Genomic DNA, 22,706 nt, shown 5'->3' with positions numbered 1-22,706 from the left:
GATCGAACGGTAGATGTAGAGCTTTGCCTCTGGGCTCAGCTCCCTCTTCCTTGCAACAGTGCGATAAAGCGACTGTACTACCGCTCCTGCTGGAGAACAAGACCCCGAGACACTTGAACTCCTTCACTTGAGGCAGGACCTCATTCCATACCCGGAGAAGGCAATCCACAGATTTCCTGCAGAGAACTATGGCCTCAGATTTGGAGGTGCTGATCGTCATCCCTGCCCCTTTACACTCAGCTGCAAATCTGTCCAGTGAGTGCTGCAGGTCACAGTTTGACGATGCAAACAGGACCACATCATCTGCAAAAAGCAGCGATGCAATCCTCAGCCCACCAAACTCTAAACCATCCACCACGACTACTGCTTGATATCCTGTCCATAATAATGACGAACAGAATTGGTGACAAAGCGCAACCCTGGCAAAGGCCAACACCCACTTGGAACAAGTCTGACTTACTGCTGAGGACACGGACACAATTCTCACTTTGGGTGTACAGGGATTGGATGGCCCTAAGGAGTGGTCCCTTCACCCCATACCCCCACAGTACCTCCCACAGTACATCCCGGAGGACTCAGTCATATGCCTTTTCCAGGTCCACAAAGCACATGTAGACTGGATGAGCATACTCCCAAGCCCCCTCCAGGATTCCAACAAGGGTAAAGAGTTGGTCCGTTGTTCCACAGCCAGAGCCCACATTGTTCCTCATCAATCAGAGGTTCCACAATTGGCCGGACCCTCCTTTCCAGTACCTTGGAGTAGACTTTCCCAGGTAGGCTGAGGAGTATGGTGCCCCTGTAATTGCCATACACCTTCTGGTCCCCCTTTTTAAAAGAGGAACCACCACCCCAATCTGCCACTCTTTCGGTACCGTCCCAAACTTCCATGCAATGTTAAAGAGGTGTGTCAAGCTAAAGTTGTATTTTACATATTTGTTACAATTTTGGTTCTGAATACCGAGGTTGCTCTTTTCCAAACGATTTCACGGCTCAATGTAATGAAATGTGATATAATATGGATGGAGGTCGCACGGTGGTTGACCTGTTGACTTATTAACACTTATTAACATCACTGTTCTGAATCCAAGGGTTCAATCCCTTCCTGTGTCGAGTTTGCACTGTTTTACACGTGCTTGCGTGGGTTTTCTCCAGGTACTCCATTTTCCTCCCACATTCCAAACGCATGCATGTTAGGTTGGTGGATTCCATATTCTCCAGAGGTGTGATTGTATGCGCAGAAGGCTGTGTGTGCACTGTGATAGGTTGGCAGCCAGATCAGGGTGTACTCCTGCGTACTGTAAATGAATAATAAGTGTGTGTATCCATCCATCTGCTGTGAACTAGTGCATTTTTATCTCATTGGTTACCATTGACTGTAACAGAAAAATGAGCTGTTTTTACTTTGACCATACAGTAACTTTGTCAAATTATCACTTACATTACACAACCCTAGTAAGTAGATGAAACATTTCCCTACTGTTCTATCTTCTTTAATGTTATTTAATAAATTGACCCACTGGCTGCCATTGACAGTGATAACTCAATGCCAGTCAGCCTAGTTTGAATAAAGTTGATGCCTATCATTGTCAGTGGTATTGAATGAGTTAATCAGAATGAAAAATATGCTGAAAAATAGACAAACCCTTTGGAGTTTTTGTTGATTAAAATTGGACTTAAACCTAACAGGTGTGAGATGCCTAAAAAGTGACTAAGCATGAGCATGCATTTTTTTCCTAAGCGACCAAAACAGAAAATTAATTGAAAATACCGTAATTTCCGGAATATAAGGCGCACCCATGTATAATGCGCACCCCAAATTTACTTGTAAAATCTAGGAGAAATTATTGTACCTGTTTATAACGCGCACCCTAATTTTAGCACCAATAAATAGAAGAATACAAGAAAACAGAGCTCGTGTACAGATACAGAAATGTCATTTTACTGACTGGTGAAGCACTGCACAAGCATAGCATATTGGTAGTTCAAAACATTACCATAAATTGACAATATTTACAGTAATAATATGATTTGACAACTTCTCCAACTTACCAGAATCTAGGAGAAAACCAAACAGATGTGACTTTTCTTTTAAAGGCTGCTGTATAACTTGCTCGTTTCATAATGATGAATAAATGTTTCTTCCATGGATTGATACGGTAAAATGAAAGTGAGACCGTAAGTCGGATATCCGAGTGAGATCATCGCTGTCGACACGACAGTAACAATAAGAACTATTGTTATTTGGGTTTGAGTTTCCCGAGGGACAGATATAGTTGACGGACACACACAGGAAGTCTGTGTTGTTACGTTTGTTATGGTCCGAGTTGCGGAGCTGCAATAAACGTTGACTCAAATGAGCTCAAGAAACTAAATTCTGTGGTTTATGAAGAGTGAAATAAGCAGAATTTAACACAGATGAAATCATTCGGCCGATCAGAGTGAAGTATTACCGAAACAAAATAGTGACGTCACGTACCGTAATGGTCGGCAACGGATCACCGCATACGTTTCTTCAACACAACGTGGCCGTGTCAATAAAAAAAAAAAAAAAAATCGGTTTATATTAGGGCTGTCAAACGATTAAAAATTTTAATCGAGTTAATTACAGCTTAAAAATTAATGAATCGTAATTAATCGCAATTCAAACCATCTATATAATATGCCATATTTTTCTGTAAATTATTGTTGGAATGGAAAGATAAGACGCAAGATGGATATATATATATATATTCAGCATGCGGTACTTAAGGACTGTATTTGTTTATTAAAACAATAAATCAACAAGATGGCATTAACATTATTAACATTCTTTTAAAGTGATCCATGGATAGAAAGACTTGTAGTTCTTTATGAAAAATGTTAGTACAAGTTATAGAAATTTTATATTAAAACCCCTCTTAATGTTTTCGTTTTAATAAAATTTGTAAAATTTTCAATCAAAAAATAAACTTGTAGGCCGCCATTGTAGATGGCAATAATTACTTACACTATAAAATCAGTCGCACCCAAGCGCCAGCAGAGGGCAGCAAAACTCCGCAAAACACAATTAACAAGTGGGCCTTTCATTCCTCTGTCTGAGCTGGGCCAAGTGCGTTAATTGCGTCAAATCTTTTAACGGGATTAATTAAAAAAATTAATTAACGCCCGTTAACGCAATAATTTTGACAGCCCTAGTTTATATATATATATATATATATATATATATATATATATATATATATATATATACATATAATATATATATTTCTGTCTCCATCCATGTACCCGTTTATAATGCGCACCATGATTTTACAAGTTGATTTTGGGGAAAAAAACTGCGCGTTACATTCGGGAAATTACGGTAATACCATCCATTTTTTCCCCCTTGTTCCACCCAGAGATATTGAACACAATAAAAGCTACATTTTTCCCATTGATATTCCTCAGTCACTTCATAAAAAGAGCATTGACTCCATCCGTCCGCCATGCTTTCACTGTCCTTCTAATCAATTACACTTTCATTTAACAGCATCCTGTAGTTTGAGCTGAAGCACCTTATTGGTGCAGACAGCATTGCTGCAACAGTTCCGGATGGAAGGTTTTCAAGCAGGCTTGTTGGACACTACCACAGCGGGTGAGTGAATGTGTATGACTTCAATTAAACAGAGCACTAAGTGTCTGACAACAGCTCATATTCCTCTTCCACGAGCGGACCCAATCGATGTTCTGGCATTCGTCACCATGCTAAAAAAGCAATCATTGCACTGTCACACTCTGGTTAGTGGAGGAAATGGTATACTAATTGGACACCCCCAAAATGACTTAATGGACATTTTCTCCTGTCTATGTTCGGCTTATGAGGCAAGCTAAATGCCTTAGAAAAAAGCCACAAACTAGTGTGTACTTCATATGAAAATAATCGCTGAAGGACTTACCTCTCTGTCAAGTAAAGTAGGTGAAATGACAGTAACAATGTCGCCTCTCTCCGCGTCAATGTAGAACATGTTAGGAGATGGTTTTTCTGGAGACTGTCGGATGATGTTGTAGCGCAAAGCGGCATTATCTGTAGCTGGGTCGTCTGCATCAAACGCCATCATTGTCATCACTGTGGTTCCTGGAGAACACGGTGACAAGAACATCATTGAAGGAGCCATTAAACCTATAGTAAACAGATAAAACTGGAATGTGAGTGATCATAGCTGACAGCAGTGGTACGAAAAAAAATGCACACACTAAATTTGGAATACTTAAATATTTAAAAAGATTTTCAAGGCATCCATTCATCAGAAAAGTATGTCATTGTCATTGCAACTACAAATACAAACATATGAAATAAAAGTTTTATTTTCTGTACCTTACGTTTGGCATGTTTAATCAGAGAATGACATCTAAACAAAAACACTCTTTGTAAACGAAGAGCTGAGGAGTCCATTTTTGAAAATGTACATCCTCAATCTGTTGCTTGACTGCGATGATATTAATTGCGAGGCATGTGCATTCATACGTGCACACAGATATAAAACGAGTCAGGTCACGTCCCTTTTGAGTAGTGTTTTCTTTTCCCCAGAGCTGCAAAAGGTTCTAAATTGCGTCTCGCTCCAGTGCTTCCTGTTCTGGCTGTCATAAGCTCAGAGTCAGACAAACATTTGCTCAATGCTGTCTGTTTCTTCTTGGAGGAGAATATGACAGCACAACGATAGAGGGGTATATGTTATGGACACAGATGGATACGTTCACAAAAGTGGATTTCTGTCACTGTAAAATGGGGTATAGCCAATTTTGGTTGTGGCAAGAAGCATTTCTGGTCCTTGTTTCATGATAAATGTATACTTTTGTTCCTGTATACTTTTTAGCCTCTGTAGTGAAAAGTGTAAGTGAAGTTAAACTTTGTTTTGTTAATAAGCTGGCAAGGCTGAAGCCAGTGCATGACATCAAAATGAAAGGTATCTTGGCTGGTGGACTAACTCGAGAATGTCAGAGGCTGATACAGGATCAGGTTTGCTCAGTATTAACAAATTGAACATCCAAGAGCACATTAAGACATTTCTGACAAGAGTGAAGCACAGGTAAAACATTCCAACACCAACAGTGCATCAGACATCAACGTTAATCTTTTCATTCCTCTTCCGAGAGCTTTGACGCAGATTAAGAAAGAACATTCAAATGAGTGCAACCCAGCCAAAATACAACAGAAAAATGTTCAAGTAAAATGTTTAAAAAATAAAAAATAAACGGTAGTATTGTAGGAAGACACTTTTTTGTTAGGGAAATTGTGCAACATGTGAACTCATTTTATGCTTGACATTGTTCTGATTTAATGTTTCCTTACACATTATTTTTCACATATAACTGTCCCTATGATCTTTGTATCTGACACAGTTCTTGTACTTTTGAACTTGCTAAATGTGACCACTGTGATTAGAGAGTGGCTGGAAGTCTAAGTTGATGAATCAATGATTATTTCAATCAAGGAGTGAGGGTAGCTCAGTCATCTGTGAACATGTATGAGGGAGTAGTCTGCAGACATGCCCGATCACAAGTGAATGTATTAAATGTTAATTTGCTTTTGGACCTTATTTAATAAAGGCGAGTGGCAGTGTTCAGAGCAAACTGGTCAAGTTGAACATTTTCAGCATTGCTGAATACCTTGATCTGAACCTCTGCTGTCAGCTTTTCCTCTCTTATGCCCCTTTCCCACTGAAACTAGTGGGTCAACGCGCGTTTTTCCAAGCCGATGCATCCCACTAGGAATTGGCATGTGGCACCTTTTCCATTGACGAAAAAAGCCGTGTCTTTTTTTTTTTTTTTTTCACCCGTCTAACCCCCACCCCTCCTCAGCCGCGCATAAGGTGCGTGACGTCACCATGCTAAGATGCGCTTCGACAAGTGCGACCCAATTCATTCAGTTCAAGGAAGTTAACAATGCAAAGCAACATGGAAGCCTCCTTTCCGTTTGTGGTCTCTGTTTTCATGCGTTTTACTGCCCGCAAAATGGTCGAAATGCAGCAAAGGATCAACACTGTGCTTGTGCTGAGGCAACGTAGGCGACGTAAATTTTGGTTTGAAATTGAAAGGAGCCGTGTACGTCACAGGAGGAGGAGAAGAGTCTTTGTTTCGTCTGTTATGGCTATTGCTAACGCTGCTACACCGACTGTTCGCCGTATGTGGATCTGGGCTAGAGCACATGGTTTTTGTTTTTTGTTATGACGCATCACGTACTAGCCTACGTCACCACGTTGATTAGGGTGTTGACTGTTGACCCGGGGTTGTGCTTTCACACTGCATGGCGATCAGAGCCGAGGTGATTTTAATGCGGGTCGCTTGGCGGGTTGATTGACACGGGTCGAGGCGGGTCGCTGCACCTTTCCCACTGCCACCAAAAGCCGATTGTTTGCGGGTTGACACGGGTTTTTTGGCCAGTGGGAAAGGGGTATTAGAAAGACCAAACCTACCTCCATGTCTGTGTTTCTTGTTAATGTTGGGTGAGATAAACTTAACAGTTATGTACATTAAAAACAGGTCCATGAATTCAATCAAATCTTTTCAATTCAAATCTTCCGTCATTTGAGGAAAAACCTGACTTCACTGTTTTTGTGTCATACCATAAATACCCGACTGTTCACTGTTTTTGTGTCATACCATACATATTAGTAATCATAAAAAGGACCAGAGTTTCCCTTTAAATACCAAATGTGAAGTAAGGTTGGCCAACCATGTTTTTGAATAATATCAATGGCTAAACAATTATAAGCATATTTTCATAATTTTTTTTAACGCGACCCTTCCAGATTCTTTGTTTAACCCATAGCAACGCACTTGACAACGAAAATGCTTTTCTTCGACAATCTTCGGAAATGACGTCACACCGAGAACTGCGAGGGAAGTCCGCCATAGAACAGTATTGTTGCATTGCTTCTCGGTAAGATGCCACGGCGGTGTGTGGCGATGTATTGTTTTCAATTAAAAGAAAAGTTGTATGAGTGGCCAAAGGGTAGCAGGGCACGTAAATGGACATCTTTCATTCGCACGAAGCGAATGAATTTCACGCCATCATCGAGTAGTGTTCTCTGATACAAACACTTTGAAGATGCCTGCTTCCTCAACTGGTCTGCTTATGATCAAGGATTTGTAAAAACTAAGTGTGATTTTTGGATAGATGACTGATTACTTTGTCAAAGCAGAGCTGCCAACTGTTGTGGAATGAACAGTAGAAGGTAGCGACGCTAGCCGAAAGGTAACTCGAGGCAAAACCCCAATCGTGTTGTGGAATAAACAGCAGAAGCAAACTAGTGGCAATCCCTGATCATAGTTGTATTGAGTTCATTTTGCCTACACCTATAAATTTGTCAAAACTTTTCTTTTATCCCAGGCAATAGTAGGTGGTTTATTTACCTAACATGCTTCGATGAACACCCCCGCCCCCGTCAGATGGTCCGAAAGCGGAAGTGTTCACCGAAACACGTCAGGCAAACAAAAGCTAACGTCGCTAGCCTCCACCGTTCATTTCACAACACGATCGGGGATTCGTCAAAACTTCTCTTTTATCCCAGGCAATAGACCCTACTCACATGACGTCACAACCACGCCTCCGCGCCATGTTGTCCGTCTACTTGTCGTGTATACGCATTACCGCTACGTAAATTCCTCCTATTATGGAGTGTTTTTCTGCTCGTTAACATTAATAATCATAATGGTGAAGGCGGTGTGGCGGTTGGTTGCAGTAACAGAGAAGATGGACGGAGAGACTTAAGTTTTACCGTATTCTGAGAGACCCGGAGAGGAGAGCGAGATGGACTGCTGCAATTCGACGAGAAAACTGGGCTCCAAACGGTTACCACATTTTATGTAGTAGTCATTTTATATCTGGTAAGATGCATTTAATATATATTTAGAGGGTTTTGGGCTGACAACCACAATTAAGATCATTGCAAGGCTAATCGCCGACAACATACAGTTTCAAATTCAAGATGCTTATTTCTTCCACCATCATTACATTTTGAATAATATTTAGCTGGTACCAAGTGAAAGAAGCTGGCCTCGTCTACGGATCATCAGTTAAACAGGTGTGTCCAAACCTTTTGCAAAGGGGGCCAGATTTGGTGTTGTAAAAATGCGGGGGGCTACCTTGGCTGATTTACATAGAACAATATATTTAAACAAATTTTAGCAAGCCCTTCTGTGTGTCACATTTGCTTTATTATTTTTTTAAATTCATAATTTCAACAGTCTCGTCTTTGTGGCGTTGTCTTTCGACACTCGGGCTCTTGCGAAACACTGCTGCTGTGAAATTAAACTAGCTTCAAGTTGCTGCGTATATCGTCCCTGTAATGTTGTACATGTCAGCGTGTCTTGTTTGGTAATATTGCGTCACATCGAACTCTTTGAAAACAGCGACTGTCTCTTTCCAAATGAGGCAGACACAGTTGTTGCGTGTTTTATTGAAGAAATAATCCAATATCCACCTATCCTTGAAGCGTCGGCCATAGCAGTCAACTTTTTTTTTTTTTTTTTTTTTTATTGTCGCCATTTTAGAAATCACACGGGGTAATGTTGCTTAGAGTGCTGCTCTTAATGTTTTTCAGTTTTGTGAGAATAGGCTGATTTTGTGTGGACAAGATAGTTGCAGATATCATGTTAGCAGATATCAGGCAGAGAGGGCGAAGACAGCGGGTCGAAAAATGTCGATTTAGGCATCAAATATGGATCTGGCGAATGGATAGACTGAAGCTTTTCCACATAACGCCTTTTATGCAACGCATCCAATGAGTTTACAGCGTCTGAAAGCACTGGGGCTTCCATGAATTGCTCTATAAACTGAACGACTAAATGAAACCATTGAGAATAGGGTTAAACAGAGACGGACAATATGGCAGCCGGATACAGCGACACGTCATTCTGTGACATCGGTGAGTAGGGTCTATAGTAGGTGGTTTATCCACCTGACATGCCTCGGCGAACACCACCACCCCCGTCAGAGGGTCCGAAAGCAGAAGTGTTCGCCGAAACACGTCAGGCAAACAAAAGCTAACGTCACTAGCCTCCACCGTTCATTCCACAACACGATCGGGGATTTGTCAAAAATTTTCCTTTATCCCAGGCAATAGCAGGTGGTTTATCCACCTGACATGCCTCGGCGAACACCCCCGCCACTGTCAGAGGGTCTGAAGGCGGAAGTGTTCGTCGAAATATGCCAGGCAAACAAAAGCTAATGTTGATAGCATCCACCGCTCATTCCACAACACGATCGGGGATTCGTCAAAACTTTTCTTTTATCCCAGGCAATACTAGGTGGTTTATTTAAGTGACATGCTTCAAATCATAAAAATAATAACAGCCTATATCTTACCAATCTTGTAATCTCGATGGGTCTTGTCTCTATTCCATGTCAGGTAGTCTGGGCACATTGTTTGCATCCTGATTAGCGTCTGGCTAATACATGAACGGTCCAACATAAAACTCCCACCTCCTCTTCTTCCTCCAACTCTTCAAAAACTTGGATCTTCTCACTTGCGCTCGATCTGTCGCTTATATCGCTGTTTGAATCATTGTTTGAAGGGCTTTGTATGGCGGCCGTATGGAACGCTGTCATCGCTGTTCTCGGTGCTACGTGTCACTTCCGGGTTCGTCCCCTTTCAGGCTCGAACTTCGGAAACGCAATTATTTTTCAAATATACAACATTTAAATGATTTTTTCATGCTTTATTTGTTGGACAATGTTTAATTACTTTAATTAATTTGTGACCCTATTTGGCATTTCATGAAATTACTTCACATTTGGTCTTTAAGGTATTACTTGGAAAAGTGATAAGGTGATAATTCATTATTAGCGTTTTTTCCCCCTTTTCTTTTCATCTGCCTTTGAGATGTCCTGGTTCTTTTTGGGCGATCCTAGTATAAAACCTCTCTCTCGATGCAGCTAATACCAGCCTGTGCAGTCTATTTCGCATAAGTAATCTGGATTTATAGTGATCCCTCGATACTTCGCGCATCAAACTTCGTTTTTTTTTTTCAATTAAAAAAAAAAAAAAAAAAAATAGATAAGTACAGATGAGCTGTCCAGATTTTATCACGTAGTCTCACTCACCCTCCTGTTGCTTTTCTTGGTCAGGCAGTGCACTGGAGTTGCTTATTAAAGTTAACGATGATTGACAGACGTTAAGGTTTGATCTTGCCAGAGACGCCTGAAAGCCGAAATTTCAAAGGGCAGCATGCGTCAATCATCGTTTAACTTGTTAAACAGTTGCTGTGGCAACTCACTGTGCTGAAGTGAATAGCTTGAGCAGGATTTGAGTGGACTTACTCAATGAAACATTTAGTAAATACAAGCATTTTTCTATTTTATTCTTTTTTCGAAACAATACGGTTGGACAGAAACATGTTTAAAACTTATAATTAAACAATACAATAAACAAATTGAAGTGTTTAAACACCATTTATTAAAATATATGAATCCAGAAAAGTTTTTCAAAATTAAGTTTTTTAACTTTTTTTTATTAAACATGTCTTACATGTATCTCTTTCCAATGCTAAAGCTACCTTTGACTTTAGCATAATCATGTCATAATTATGATTGTCTAATGACAGTCTTATGGCGCCACAGTCAAAGTGTTACCAAATACCATAACTAGCAATTAATGAAACAAATGGAAAGGTAACTGAAGAAATAATACATCTGTAGTGGTGCAATGCATGCTGGATGACAACAGTGTTGACAGCAGGTGGCAGCAGGGGTTGACTGTCTCCCCCAAGGGAGCAGTGATGGCCAAATGAAGGTTCTTGAAGCAATGATGGGTCATGGTGGTTCATTTGGTCTTATGACAGTCGTATGATGTGGCTATCAAATAAAGTGTTACCGGTTAATATCTTTTGGTGTAAATATCCCATAATACAGTGAGGACAGCTGCAGCCTATAGTCTAGTGCGGCTTATCTATGAACAAATGCTGTTTTCGTGCCAAATGTGAAGGGTGCGGTTTATAGTCAGGTGTGACTGAAACTGCGAAAATTACGGTACATAAGACACTCGTGTACATTTGCTTGCCCATGTGTGATGTGCACGTGTTTTGTGTAAAAGGATTTGCTATGTTATATATTGAAGAGCCTTGTGTGAAACTAGTTTTCTCGCGCTAATTAAATGGAGTTTAGTCTTGACAACTACGATGAGAAATGTTGGAAAATATGCAAAGTGTGGAGAGGAGAAAAGTGTCTTAGTCCAGCAAAAGGTAAAGGATAGCAAGCTTGGTTTTTATCCCCTTTCCATTTGGACTTCAAGGTGAACCAATCATGTCAAAGTAAACCGATAATCCTTCCTCTGCGGACTAATTACACAGTGCCATCTCCTTCATTACCTAAACTCTGTTCCGCTTCACAGACGAAAAGTCAGACTAGCAATGACATAGCCATCTCTCACATACACTTGCACTTAGGCAAGCGCATACAAATGCACACAGACACACAAAATGAAGTTGAAGTTTAATCTATTCCAAACATGTCAAGAACCAGCAAAAATATTGGAAACCACATATTAACACCAATGAGAGCTTATATAAATGTACAACTATTCAATATACAATATACACATACAGTATTTCTGTGTACCTAAAGAATAATGCAGATGTAGGTGTGTATATCCATAAAATGGAGCAAAGAAAAAATGTGCTAATTGGTTGTCTCAAAGACACTTCACACTCATTTAGATTTTCACTTAACAGCATCTCTCTCATGCATTTGCTCTCTTTATCTTCTATTGATGGTATTAAATGTCCTGCTAGACCATTCCAAAAGGATTGGAGGTATCCCACTATCAATGGCAGTAAATGATGTAAATATAATGTGTGAACACAGTGAACAATTCTGGTATTAAAACAAACATAACTGAGGAATAGAATGAGATAACTACAAAGAGACTAGAAATAAAACTAAATGATATGTGGTATATACAGTATCATATATCATATACACTCACCAGCCACTTTATTAGGTACACCATGCTAGTAACGGGTTGGACCCCGTTTTGCCTTCAGAACTGCCTCAATTCTTCGTGGCATAGATTCAGCAAGGTGCTGGAAGCATTCCTCAGAGAGTTTGGTCCATATTGACATGATGGCATCACACAGTTGGTGCAGATTTGTCGACTGCACATCCATGATGCGAATCTCCCATTCCACCACATCCCAAAGATGCTCTATTGGATTGAGTTCTGGTGACTGTGGAGGACATTTGAGTACAGTGAACTCATTGTCATGCTCAAGAAACCAATCTGAGATGATTCCAGCTTTATGACATGGCACATTATCCTGCTGAAAGTAGCCATCAGAAGTTGGGTACATTGTGGTCACAAAGGGATGGACATGGTCAGCAACAATACTCAAGTAGGCTGTGGTGTTCCAACGATGCTCAATTGGTACCAAGGGGCCCAAAGAGTGCCAAAAAATATTCCCCACACCATTACACCACAACCACCAGCCTGAACCGTTGATACAAGGCAGGATGGATCCATGCTTTCATGTTGTTGACGCCAAATTCTGACCCTACCATCCGAATGTCGCAGCAGAAATTGAGACTCATCAGACCAGGCAACGTTTTTCCAATCTTCTATTGTCCAATTTCAATGAGCTTGTGCAAATTGTAGCCTCCGTTTCCTGTTCTTAGCTGAAAGGAGTGGCACCCGGCGTGGTCTTCTGCTGCTGTTGCCCATCAGCCTCAAAGTTCGACGTACTGTGCGTTCAGAGATGCTCTTCTGCCTGCCTTGGTTGTAACGGGTGGTTATTTGAGTCACTGTTGCCTTTCTATCAGCTTGAACCAGTCTGGCCATTCTCCTCTGATCTCTGGCATCAACAAGGCATTTCCACCCACAGAACTGCCGCTCACTGGATAGTTTTTCTTTTTCGGACCATTCTCTGTAAACCCTAGAGATGGTTGTGCGTGAAAATCCCAGTAGATCAGCAGGTTCTGAAATACTCAGACCAGCCCTTCTGGCACCAACAATCATGCCACGTTCAAAGTCACTCAAATCACCTTTCTTCCCCATACTGATGCTCGGTTTGAACTGCAGGAGAGTCTTAAACCATGTCTACATGCCTAAATGCACTGAGTTGCCGCTATGTGATTGGCTGATTAGAAATTAAGTGTTAACGAGCAGTTGAACAGGTGTACCTCATAAAGTGGCCGGTGAGTGTATATGATATATATATATATATATATATATATATATATGTATATATAACTAAAGTGAGACAACTAAAAGTCCGCTTCATTTCTTGTGTCTCACATGAAACTTTAAGGCCCATTATTAGAGATAGTTGCAGAATTTGATTACATGATTGCTTTTGATACATTTTTGTGCTAAAACGCGTTTTCTTCTGTGGATTTTAATGACACTAAATGGTAGCACAATCACTCATATATTTGAATTCAATCAGAAAACTCAATGGGTAGCTTTATGAGGGCAGATCTGCTAATTCACTGTTTATTTGTGTGATTTTTGATTCAAGAAAAGAGTTGTGACACATCCAATCAAATTGCGCTTATGTCATCCCCATACTGTACACTATAGTAATATCAACAAAGTATTGTACAAATCATCCGCCCAATTAACGCTCCTGGTATATTGTGTGATAAAGGTTTGAGTAATGGTCATGTTAAACAATAAAATTCGATCATTCATTCATTCTTTCACATGTTGTTATTTAGGTCCCATGAGAAGGTATCAATAAAACCTATGGGAGGAGTGAATCCATCAAAATTTTTAATTGAATGGTTTTGCAGTGGGATAACATGGAGTGATTTACAAAGCCATCTCTGTGCAGTGCCAGGACAATGCAGAAAAAAAGGACTGTTGACATGAAAAAGTTATCAATTCCCAGTAGAAAGGACAACAGTCAAAACAAAATTCACACATGGTGCATGGTGATGGCACTGCACAGTTGTGTCGCCTGTAGCTACTCTAACTCCTGATTCTTTCAGATGCCAAGAGAAGGCAACAGAGGCAAGCAGATGCGTGGGTGTCACCGGGGATAGGGTTGATGCCTGCAAAAAGCCTAGATGTAGTAACAGATGTGAACAAAATACATTACAACTAAATGTGATGTAAGAAAGTGTTTGAACGTGGTGTGTTTTGTGTGTGCATCCAAAGGAGCGAGTGTGGGATAGACAAAATGATTTAAAATTCTGCACCGTGTACAATGTCTATTGTGAGAGCTGAAATGGAATTTTCTATTAATCAGACTCAAGTGAGTGAGAAAGAGCAAACGGCGGTCCTCGGTGGGACATCAAAAGACGCGCAAAATGATTCATCACATGGCATAATGCTGACATTCACCTTTCGGGATTGAACATGTGCCTGTACTGGCACAGTGCATAGTTGCAATTGAACCCAACAGAAATACTGTTCAGAATAGTTTTACCAAATCTTGTACCACCCATTGATTTTTAACTCCACAAGGAAGGGGTGGGTCTATTCTTATATTGGCAACAGACTCATTTTTAACATATTCACTAGCATTGACAGTGACAGATTGGATATCTGTTGCCATCATTAGTGGTGAAGGAGTTAAATTATGTGTGTTTGTTTATGTTATTCATTAAATACATAACATGTAATGTAATGTAAGTAACATTGTAGGATCGAAACAGCTTAAACAAGAAATGATTCCCATTTCATAAACAGAGGAACATAATTCATTTAAAAGGACTAGGGGCTGTTAGGAAACCTTTTCACTTTTTCACACCCACAAATGGGGTTCCACAATGGAAATAAATGAATGCTGACAGACAGAATTATAGTTACAAATGCACATAGTGCACACAAATTGAAGTAAAATAAACATATGGCCTACTTTAACAGATAAGCACAACAACATATGCTAAGAGAAGTGGAAAGTGCTTTTGTTTGTCATCTTTTTTTTTTCTTTATTAATATGCGTCTTGTTATTCCCGTCTCCTATATTGAGTTGCAAATGCAGGTATTGATGTCATGCAACTATAGCAAAGACAGCTCAGATACTGCTCGAACGGTGAGATGTTTTCTAAAAGCAGGAAATCTTGAGTAGAGTACTTGAATTAATGCTACATTTTCTCACCCTCTCCAGTCCATTTGTCTGCCTTTTGTAAGTTATCATACTTAATAATTTTTGTTTGCAGTAAGTCTTGATCTGTTTTTTTTTTTTTTTTTTTCCTTTAATCAAACCTCAACATACATTGCGGCTATATTTTGTTGTATCAGTTTTAAAAAACAAATGACCAAAGATAGGTTTCTTGTGGGTAAATAATTTTAATCACCACATACACTTTGTATATTATTGTTAACTTGCGCAGTTTCGATATTTTGACTGACAGGGCACAATTATTGCTTTCATTACTGTCCAGCACATTTGCCGATGGGACTTGAAATTCAATGCATGCTAATGATTAGAGGAACCTAAAAAAACAACTTGACACAATGAAAAATTAAAATGGTAATGCAATCACATCTTAACGTGGTGACTTAAAAAAGTGAAACAATAATTCAATTCTTATTTGTTTTATTTAGTAAGATTAACAACTGTGGAGTCATGAAAATGACATTTTCTTTAATTGTGGGTAAAAATGTCCAAGACAATTGGTTGAGGTGACTCACCTCTAACCAATAATCGACTATAATGCACAACCTTTTCACTTCTACTATTGCTAAATAAGGAAATGCTGAATTTTATTTTCATTTGCTATTCTGCTAAATTCATTGTTAATTTACTGCGAACTCTGCAGGTTCTATTAATTTCAGAATTGAGTGATAAACTGAATAACAATGATGACCATTTTGATTGAGGGATGTCATCATCCACAGAGTACATTTCCATCATCATTAAAGAAAATCTAATTACCTGGTGGCTGTGACTCCTCAAGACTTGATTGGCTGTGTCTTGATTGACATTCAGATCCCTTAGGTATATGTATTTTTAATATTGAAACGGATTCAGGCAAGAAGTTTCATCTTGCTGTGTGCTAAATGAGACAGCAGGCCAGCATACTACCAAATTAAGTGTGGACGAATTAAACACTGAAGATCAACTCGATGTCTGTAAGAAAAAACAGGTACAAGTACCATTTTTTCACAACAGCAGAAGGGATCAGGTACCAGTATTATTTTCATTGGATCACCCAGCCGCAGTGGACTTTCATCCATTTGGCCTGAATAGACCCCTTTAATTCAAAAAGTCAAATTCTGTTCCCTTCCATCTTGGTAACAATGGGCGCGTTTACATGCACAGAAAGTATCTAGGTGTGATCTATGCAAATTTTAATCCCCCTTGAATGCAGTACTTATATGGTGCTGGTTCATTTCATCAACAGTCTTTGCTGATGGACTAGTTGCTGATTAAAAAAAATGTGACACCGTTAGCCTGGCATGCATTTTTTTTTTTTAAATAGTTGAAACACTAGCTTTGTTTTAAGGTAATGTCACACAAAAGACATGAGTATTATTTGGCCAAAATGTGTACAAAATCTTAAATGGCCACATAAGAATATGCAATGTTAGCACAGCAAAATTAAGTAAAAAAAACATTTAGCAAATTTCCACATAGGCTTTTACTTCTCTGTGAGCAAAAGCTTTCATTGGTTCCAGATCTGCTTGACTGACGTGACAAAACCAGCCTCAACCGTATTAGCTGAAACCCAGCTTCTCAGCAAATCAGAATCCCTGCATTTTCACCCATCCCTTATGTGAATGACATTTCTTCATCTCTGATCAAACAAAATGTTTCTCAGACCAGTAAATACGTATTGAGCTCCCCCACCACTTGCCATCTTCTCTGTATCCAAATATGCATTTCACTGCTAAGCCAACTTCCTTAGTTTGTTTCCTTTATCCCAGGATGCAGTACGGTTTACCTACCTATCCTCTTACAGACGACTTAGGGCGTGTGCACTGCAGACGTTCAACCACTATGCGGATACATGCTGGAAGATCTCTACAGTTTGTACCAAGGGCTGACAAACAGACACCAACTTCTTTGTTTTCCCATGACAATCCACAAAGATAGATGTCCCCACAGCAAGCAATGCAAGTTTAATGAAACGCTCAGGAATGTTTGCAAAAATGTTTGCATAAATGCGCCCACTAAATGTATACTCCACGCTTATCTCCCTGCACTCCAGATTCAGATGAAAGTACAATTGATGGATGCTAATGTGGGTGGTGCACAAATGTTGTTTATGTTGAGTGGGCGAAGCTGATTCAACATTCTTTCACAGTCAAATATACAATTTTGTTAGGTTATTTTGCGCCTATAATTGGTCGATGGGGATGATTACTCCCGATGAATACTTGAACTAATAGACCCAAGGGCCGCTTTTATGCCCCACTTGAATCAAAGGGTTTGAATTCAGTGTAGCCTGCATTTTTAGTTATAGTGAGACGTGCATGTATGCTAAAATTAAAAACATCAGTGAGAGAAAGAGCACAGAGTCAATATTAACAGAAAGTCCCATACATTAAATGAAAATTTTTACTAGAACATCCTCGCTAAATTTGAATAAAAATAATTGTTAAATCGGTATACTCAGATTTCTAAATGGAAAATTGGAAACTACAGTGGTACCTCTACATACGAAGTTAATTCGTTCCAGCACCTTGTTTGTACGTCGAAATGGTCGTACTGGTATGTCAAGCAGGATTTTCCCATAAGAATACATTATAATTCCTTAATTTGTTCCACAGCCCGAAAACCTACGCTAAATTCTTAACAAATATTGATGTTACTATAGCAAATGTCAATTACAAAGAGCAAAAGGAATATGTTATGAATTAAAATTGGAATAATAATATGATAATAGCAAAAAAAATTAATAATATTAATAATACCTGTAATAACGGGTTCTAATGTGGCGAATGTGTTTGCGTGGTGTACCTGAACGCATTGCGCGGCAGACTTGATTGAGTGAGCCTTTTCACTTTCCCTTTGTTTACTTGCTTCGTGGGACACTAGGCATAAGTTGATGAAATAAATGATTAGAAACCTGACGAAGCTGGCGATTTCTTTGACGATGTTACCACAATAATAATTGCTACCTCAGCTTATAAAGACTGGCGAACGGAGGAGGACCGTCATAGACTGTCTACGGCTGCGTTGTTGAGCGAGCCATATCACAGATGCGCACCCCACGCTCATATTATTCTATCATATCTATCTTCATGTCAATGGTAACGTAATCATCACCTTTTTTCCTTTTTTTTTACCACCTACACTAGCATTGTTGGAACCCATGTTGATTTCTCTCACAAGAAAATCTGCCATGCATCTTTCTTGTGGAAAAACAAAGAAACTGCAGTGCTGTCATAGATCGTTGTATTTAGAGCTTGTCGTCGGATGTAGAAACAAATGGCAAGTCAAATTTTACGTCGGATGTCGAAAAGATCGTGTGTCGAAGCGATCGTATGTTGAGGTATCACTGTATTTTAGACATGTTGCGGGGGAGTAATTTCAAAAAATACACTATTGGTATTTTCATTAGTTCCAAAAATATTTCGATGAAAAGTTCCACATCAAAATGATTCACTCAGTGGTGCAATGTGAAGGCATTCAAACTCTAATTACCATTTTACACTAAAGTTAGTATGCAGAATTTTCAGTGTTAATTTAAAATACTTTTCAACTCCATGTATGCTCCACCAATTCCCTGATAAGCACACAGAACCCTGACAATTTAACTGAGACTGCCCCAAAAAGCCCTTTTTCATCCATTCAATAGAGAGTGTTCGGGTCGAACACCTGGGACAAACATGCACATCGCTATTGCAGCAGCCCTGTTTCACCGAGTCTCCTTCTAGTCTCAGTCTGGCAAAACACTGTTCTAACCCACTTAAGACGTTGGCTGTCTTTACATTTCCGCGTGCAGTTTGTTTTCCCACAAGACGGACGAACGCGGATTTTCTTGTGAGAGAAATCAACATGTTTTCCAAGAATGTTAATGTAGGTGGTGAGAAAAGGAATAAGGTGATGCTTATCATTGAAATGTAAATAGAAATGATAGAAAAATATGAGCGTGGTGGGCGTGTCCGTGAACTGGCTCGACAACACGCCCGTAGAATTTCTACGATCTCGACTGTCCCCCTCCGACCTCCATTCGCCAGTCTTTATAAGTTAAAGTGACAAATATTATGATTGGAATATCACAAAAAACTGCCAGGTTTGTCAGCTTTCTAAATATTTATGTCAGAACTTCTGCAACACAACATGCATACTGTCTGCCGTAGCTGAAACTGAAAAGTGAGAAATAAAAAGTCCTTTCTCACACTGTCACGTCAGCCACGCGGTGCGTTCAGGTACACCACGCAAAACACAACCGCCACATTAAAACCTGATTTGTTACATTAATACCGGTATTTTTATCATTATTACTGTTTTATATTACGACCGTATTGGCCCGAATATAAGACGGCCCTGATTATAAGACAACCTTTTCTTTTTTTCAAGACTCAAGTTTGAAAAAAGACTTTTGAGCACCAAATTAATTTTTATACAGAAAATAATTACAGTACATCTGAAACAAATGATTATAACAATATATTTGAGAGAAAAAGCATGTTATTTGCCTCATTCAAATCTTAATATCTGAACATTTAAATATGTAAACCCAAGTGCAATCACATTCGTAAATGAATGGCTTCTGGTTTTTGAAATGTAAATAAACCAATCTATTGTGATAAAACAACAAAATTGCAATAGCTGCATTAACCATCAAAGTGAAATCTAACTGTAACTGTAGTCTTGAAACAAATTTGAATAAGGAAAAACATTGCAATAAAATAATGCAAACTGGTTAAACTTGAGAGTAGCTGAGATCTATCATGACAGAACATTGCTTCAATAATATCTGGCGCCATCTAGCGTCGTGAATGGGTATAATGTCTAGACCGTGAATATATGACGACCCCCTCTTTTTCAGTCTTATTTCAATGCAAAAAACACCATGTTATATTCGGGCCAACACAGTATTCCGATTTGTATTGATAATTTATTTGTTTTGCTCTGTGTAATTGCTATTTGCAATCATCCCAGCACCATTTATTAAGGATTTAGTGTAGGTTTTCGGGCTGTGGAATGAATTACCGTATTTTTCGGACTATAAGTCACAGTTTTTTTCATAGTTTGGCTGGGGGTGCGACTTATACTCTGGAGCGACTTATGTGTAAAATTATTACCACATTTTTATATCATTTCACATGTTATTTTGTTGTTTTGGAGTGACACTTATGGTTTGGTAAACTTGTTAGCATGTTCTTTATGCTATACTTATCTGAATAACTCTTAATAGCTATGTTACGCTAACATACCGGCCACGTTTGCGTTTCGTTGCCCATGCATCATGTAACATCATGGTGCTGTGCACTTATTCAGCATGTTGTTCTCTGTTGTATTTTCATTTTCAATTGCCTTTCAAGTTGACATATCTGTTCTATGTGTTGAATTTTATCAAGTAAATTTCCCCCAAAATTGCGACTTATACTCCAGTCCGAGGGCGGCACGGTGGCTGAGTGGTTAGCACGTCTGCCTCACAGTTCTGAGATCAAGGGTTCAATCCCGGGCTTCGGCCTTCCTGTGTGGAGTTTGCATGTTCTCCCCGTGCCTGCGTGGGTTTCCTCCGGGAACTCCGGTTTCCTCCCACATCCCAAAAACATGCATGGTAGGCTGATTGAACACTCTAAATTGTCCATAGGTGTGAGTGCGTGCGTGAATGGTTGTGTGTCTCCTTGTGCCCTGCGATTGGCTGGCAACCAATTCAGGGTGTCCCCTGCCTACTGCCCGAAGTTAGCTGGGATAGGCTCCAGCACCTCCGCGACCCTCGTGAGGAATAAGCGGCATGGAAAATGAATGAATGAATGAATTTGTAACTCCAGTCCGACTTATGTTTGTTTTTCCTCTTCGTTGGGCATTTTATGGCTGGTGTGGCTTATACTCAGGTGTGACTTATAGTCCGAAAAATACAGTATGGAATTATAATATATTCTTATGGGAAAATCCTGCTCGATATACGACCATATCAACTTCCAAACAAGGTCCTGGAACGAATTAAGTGTGTATGTAGACATACCATTTTACAGGTAGTCATTGGGTTGCGACTTAAATGATTTCGACTTGACGATGCTGGAGTCTCGTCCGCCTTAGCTCCGGTCGACTGACACGGAGATGACCCGTCCTTACCCGGATTTAACATGTATGAAAGCAGCCTATTAATTTCCGAGTCACAGCACAAAGGCTGATGACATAAATATCAGGGCGGGTCGATCATCATTTTCGCTTTCTTCGCAATGAGACGTAAAGAGGTAAACAAACATTGCAATTATCAACATGGCAAACTGGAAAGATAGTGCCGCTGGATCTTAGAGCCGAGGAAGAGACAGTCCATTGTCCATCTTTGAAAATGTGTGGTTTATTTTGTTGTCGATGCCGACCAAAAATAACGTAATGTCCTAATATCGTCCTTCGCCCTCCCTGCACAGAGAGTGCCTAGTCGCCCAACACAGGACAAGTGTGAAAGTGTCCAACCCGGGTTATTCCCGGTACATCTCCCCACGTCTGAAAGCCATGGTATGGGTAAATTCCACATCATACTACACGGGAATTTACTTGGATATAAGTCTGAAAGGGGCTTTAGTCTCCAGTGTTGTTTTATTTGTTTTAATTTGTTTTATTTTAGTCAGGTAACAGTAACACCTCTCAGCATTAATGGTAAGTACAGTCTCTTATTTTTTTTACTTTATTTTATTAAGTGACACATTATTTAGGATTACTTAAAGGGTTGATTACGACTTTCGCGGAAATTCGGGTTACAACGCCAGCATAGGAATGGAACTCATTCGTTACCTGGGGACTACCTGTATTTATGAGTAGTATATGTCAAATGATATGCAGTGGTTAAAAATATACTTTACCAACAAGTGGCAAAACAGAGGTTTCCAATAAGCTCAAGTATTACACTTTGTGCAGTCCATTAAAAATACCTAAAAAATGAATACAACAATTGAATAGCTATTTGTTCTTTGAGGAGTATAGAACCAATGAATAAATAAGAAATCACTGATACCATTTCACACCTATACATTTTCATCATGGTTAGTAACTTGATGATTCTGAGGATTTGCTTATGCATATTTTTGGAGTGAAAAATTTCATTGATGTGAGATTATGAGAAAAAAAGACAATACTTTAAAAGTGTGTGTGGGGTCTGTGTGGGGGGCGTTCATTTTGCCACTCCAAAGGTCAAATCAGGTGTTGAATAAATAATATACTGTTCCTACTTATGCAGATCCACTGTATGAATACAAAAGGACAATATACATGAGTAGGTGTCACTGTCTGCAATATATTTATGTTTAGGGGTTTTAAATATTATAATTTTTCAATTACTTCAATTTTTGCTTGACTATCTATAGAATTCAAAGATAAAGTGTCATGAAGTGAGTCCTCTTCCAAAATGATAACCTCCTCTGCAATTGTCAAAATGAGCCCGTGAACACTAAAGGGATGCTCTGAATCTCCCGTAATCTCCCACCATTGAAGCTCCAACTAATTACTCCACTCTTTAAATTAAGACAAAAGATACTTTCCTTTTAAAAGGACACTTCAATTAATTACCTCCAGAAAATCTTTCTAATTCTGTACTGGCGGCTCAGTTAATAAAACTGAGAACCTATTAGTAGGCATTCATCTGCTCTCACCCAGAAAAAGGAGGCAATCAGTGCAAGACA

The 22,706-nt window shown here is 39.4% G+C and overlaps 1 protein-coding gene across 1 annotated transcript in view; it reads right to left on the bottom strand.

Annotated features, from left to right (window-relative positions):
• The window catches only part of cdh13 (cadherin 13, H-cadherin (heart)), a 399,871-nt gene that overhangs the window by 164,361 nt on the left and 212,804 nt on the right, over positions 1-22,706 (bottom strand). The window contains exon 6 of the mRNA XM_057837307.1: positions 3,915-4,093. Within this exon, the coding sequence (XP_057693290.1) occupies positions 3,915-4,093 (179 nt within the window). The remainder of the gene's footprint in view (positions 1-3,914; positions 4,094-22,706) is intronic.

Source organism: Corythoichthys intestinalis, chromosome 5, assembly GCF_030265065.1.
Source record: "Corythoichthys intestinalis isolate RoL2023-P3 chromosome 5, ASM3026506v1, whole genome shotgun sequence".
NCBI lineage: Eukaryota > Metazoa > Chordata > Actinopteri > Syngnathiformes > Syngnathidae > Corythoichthys > Corythoichthys intestinalis.
The sequence above is the reverse complement of the archived record's forward strand: the minus strand, read 5'-3'. Positions and strand labels throughout refer to the sequence as shown.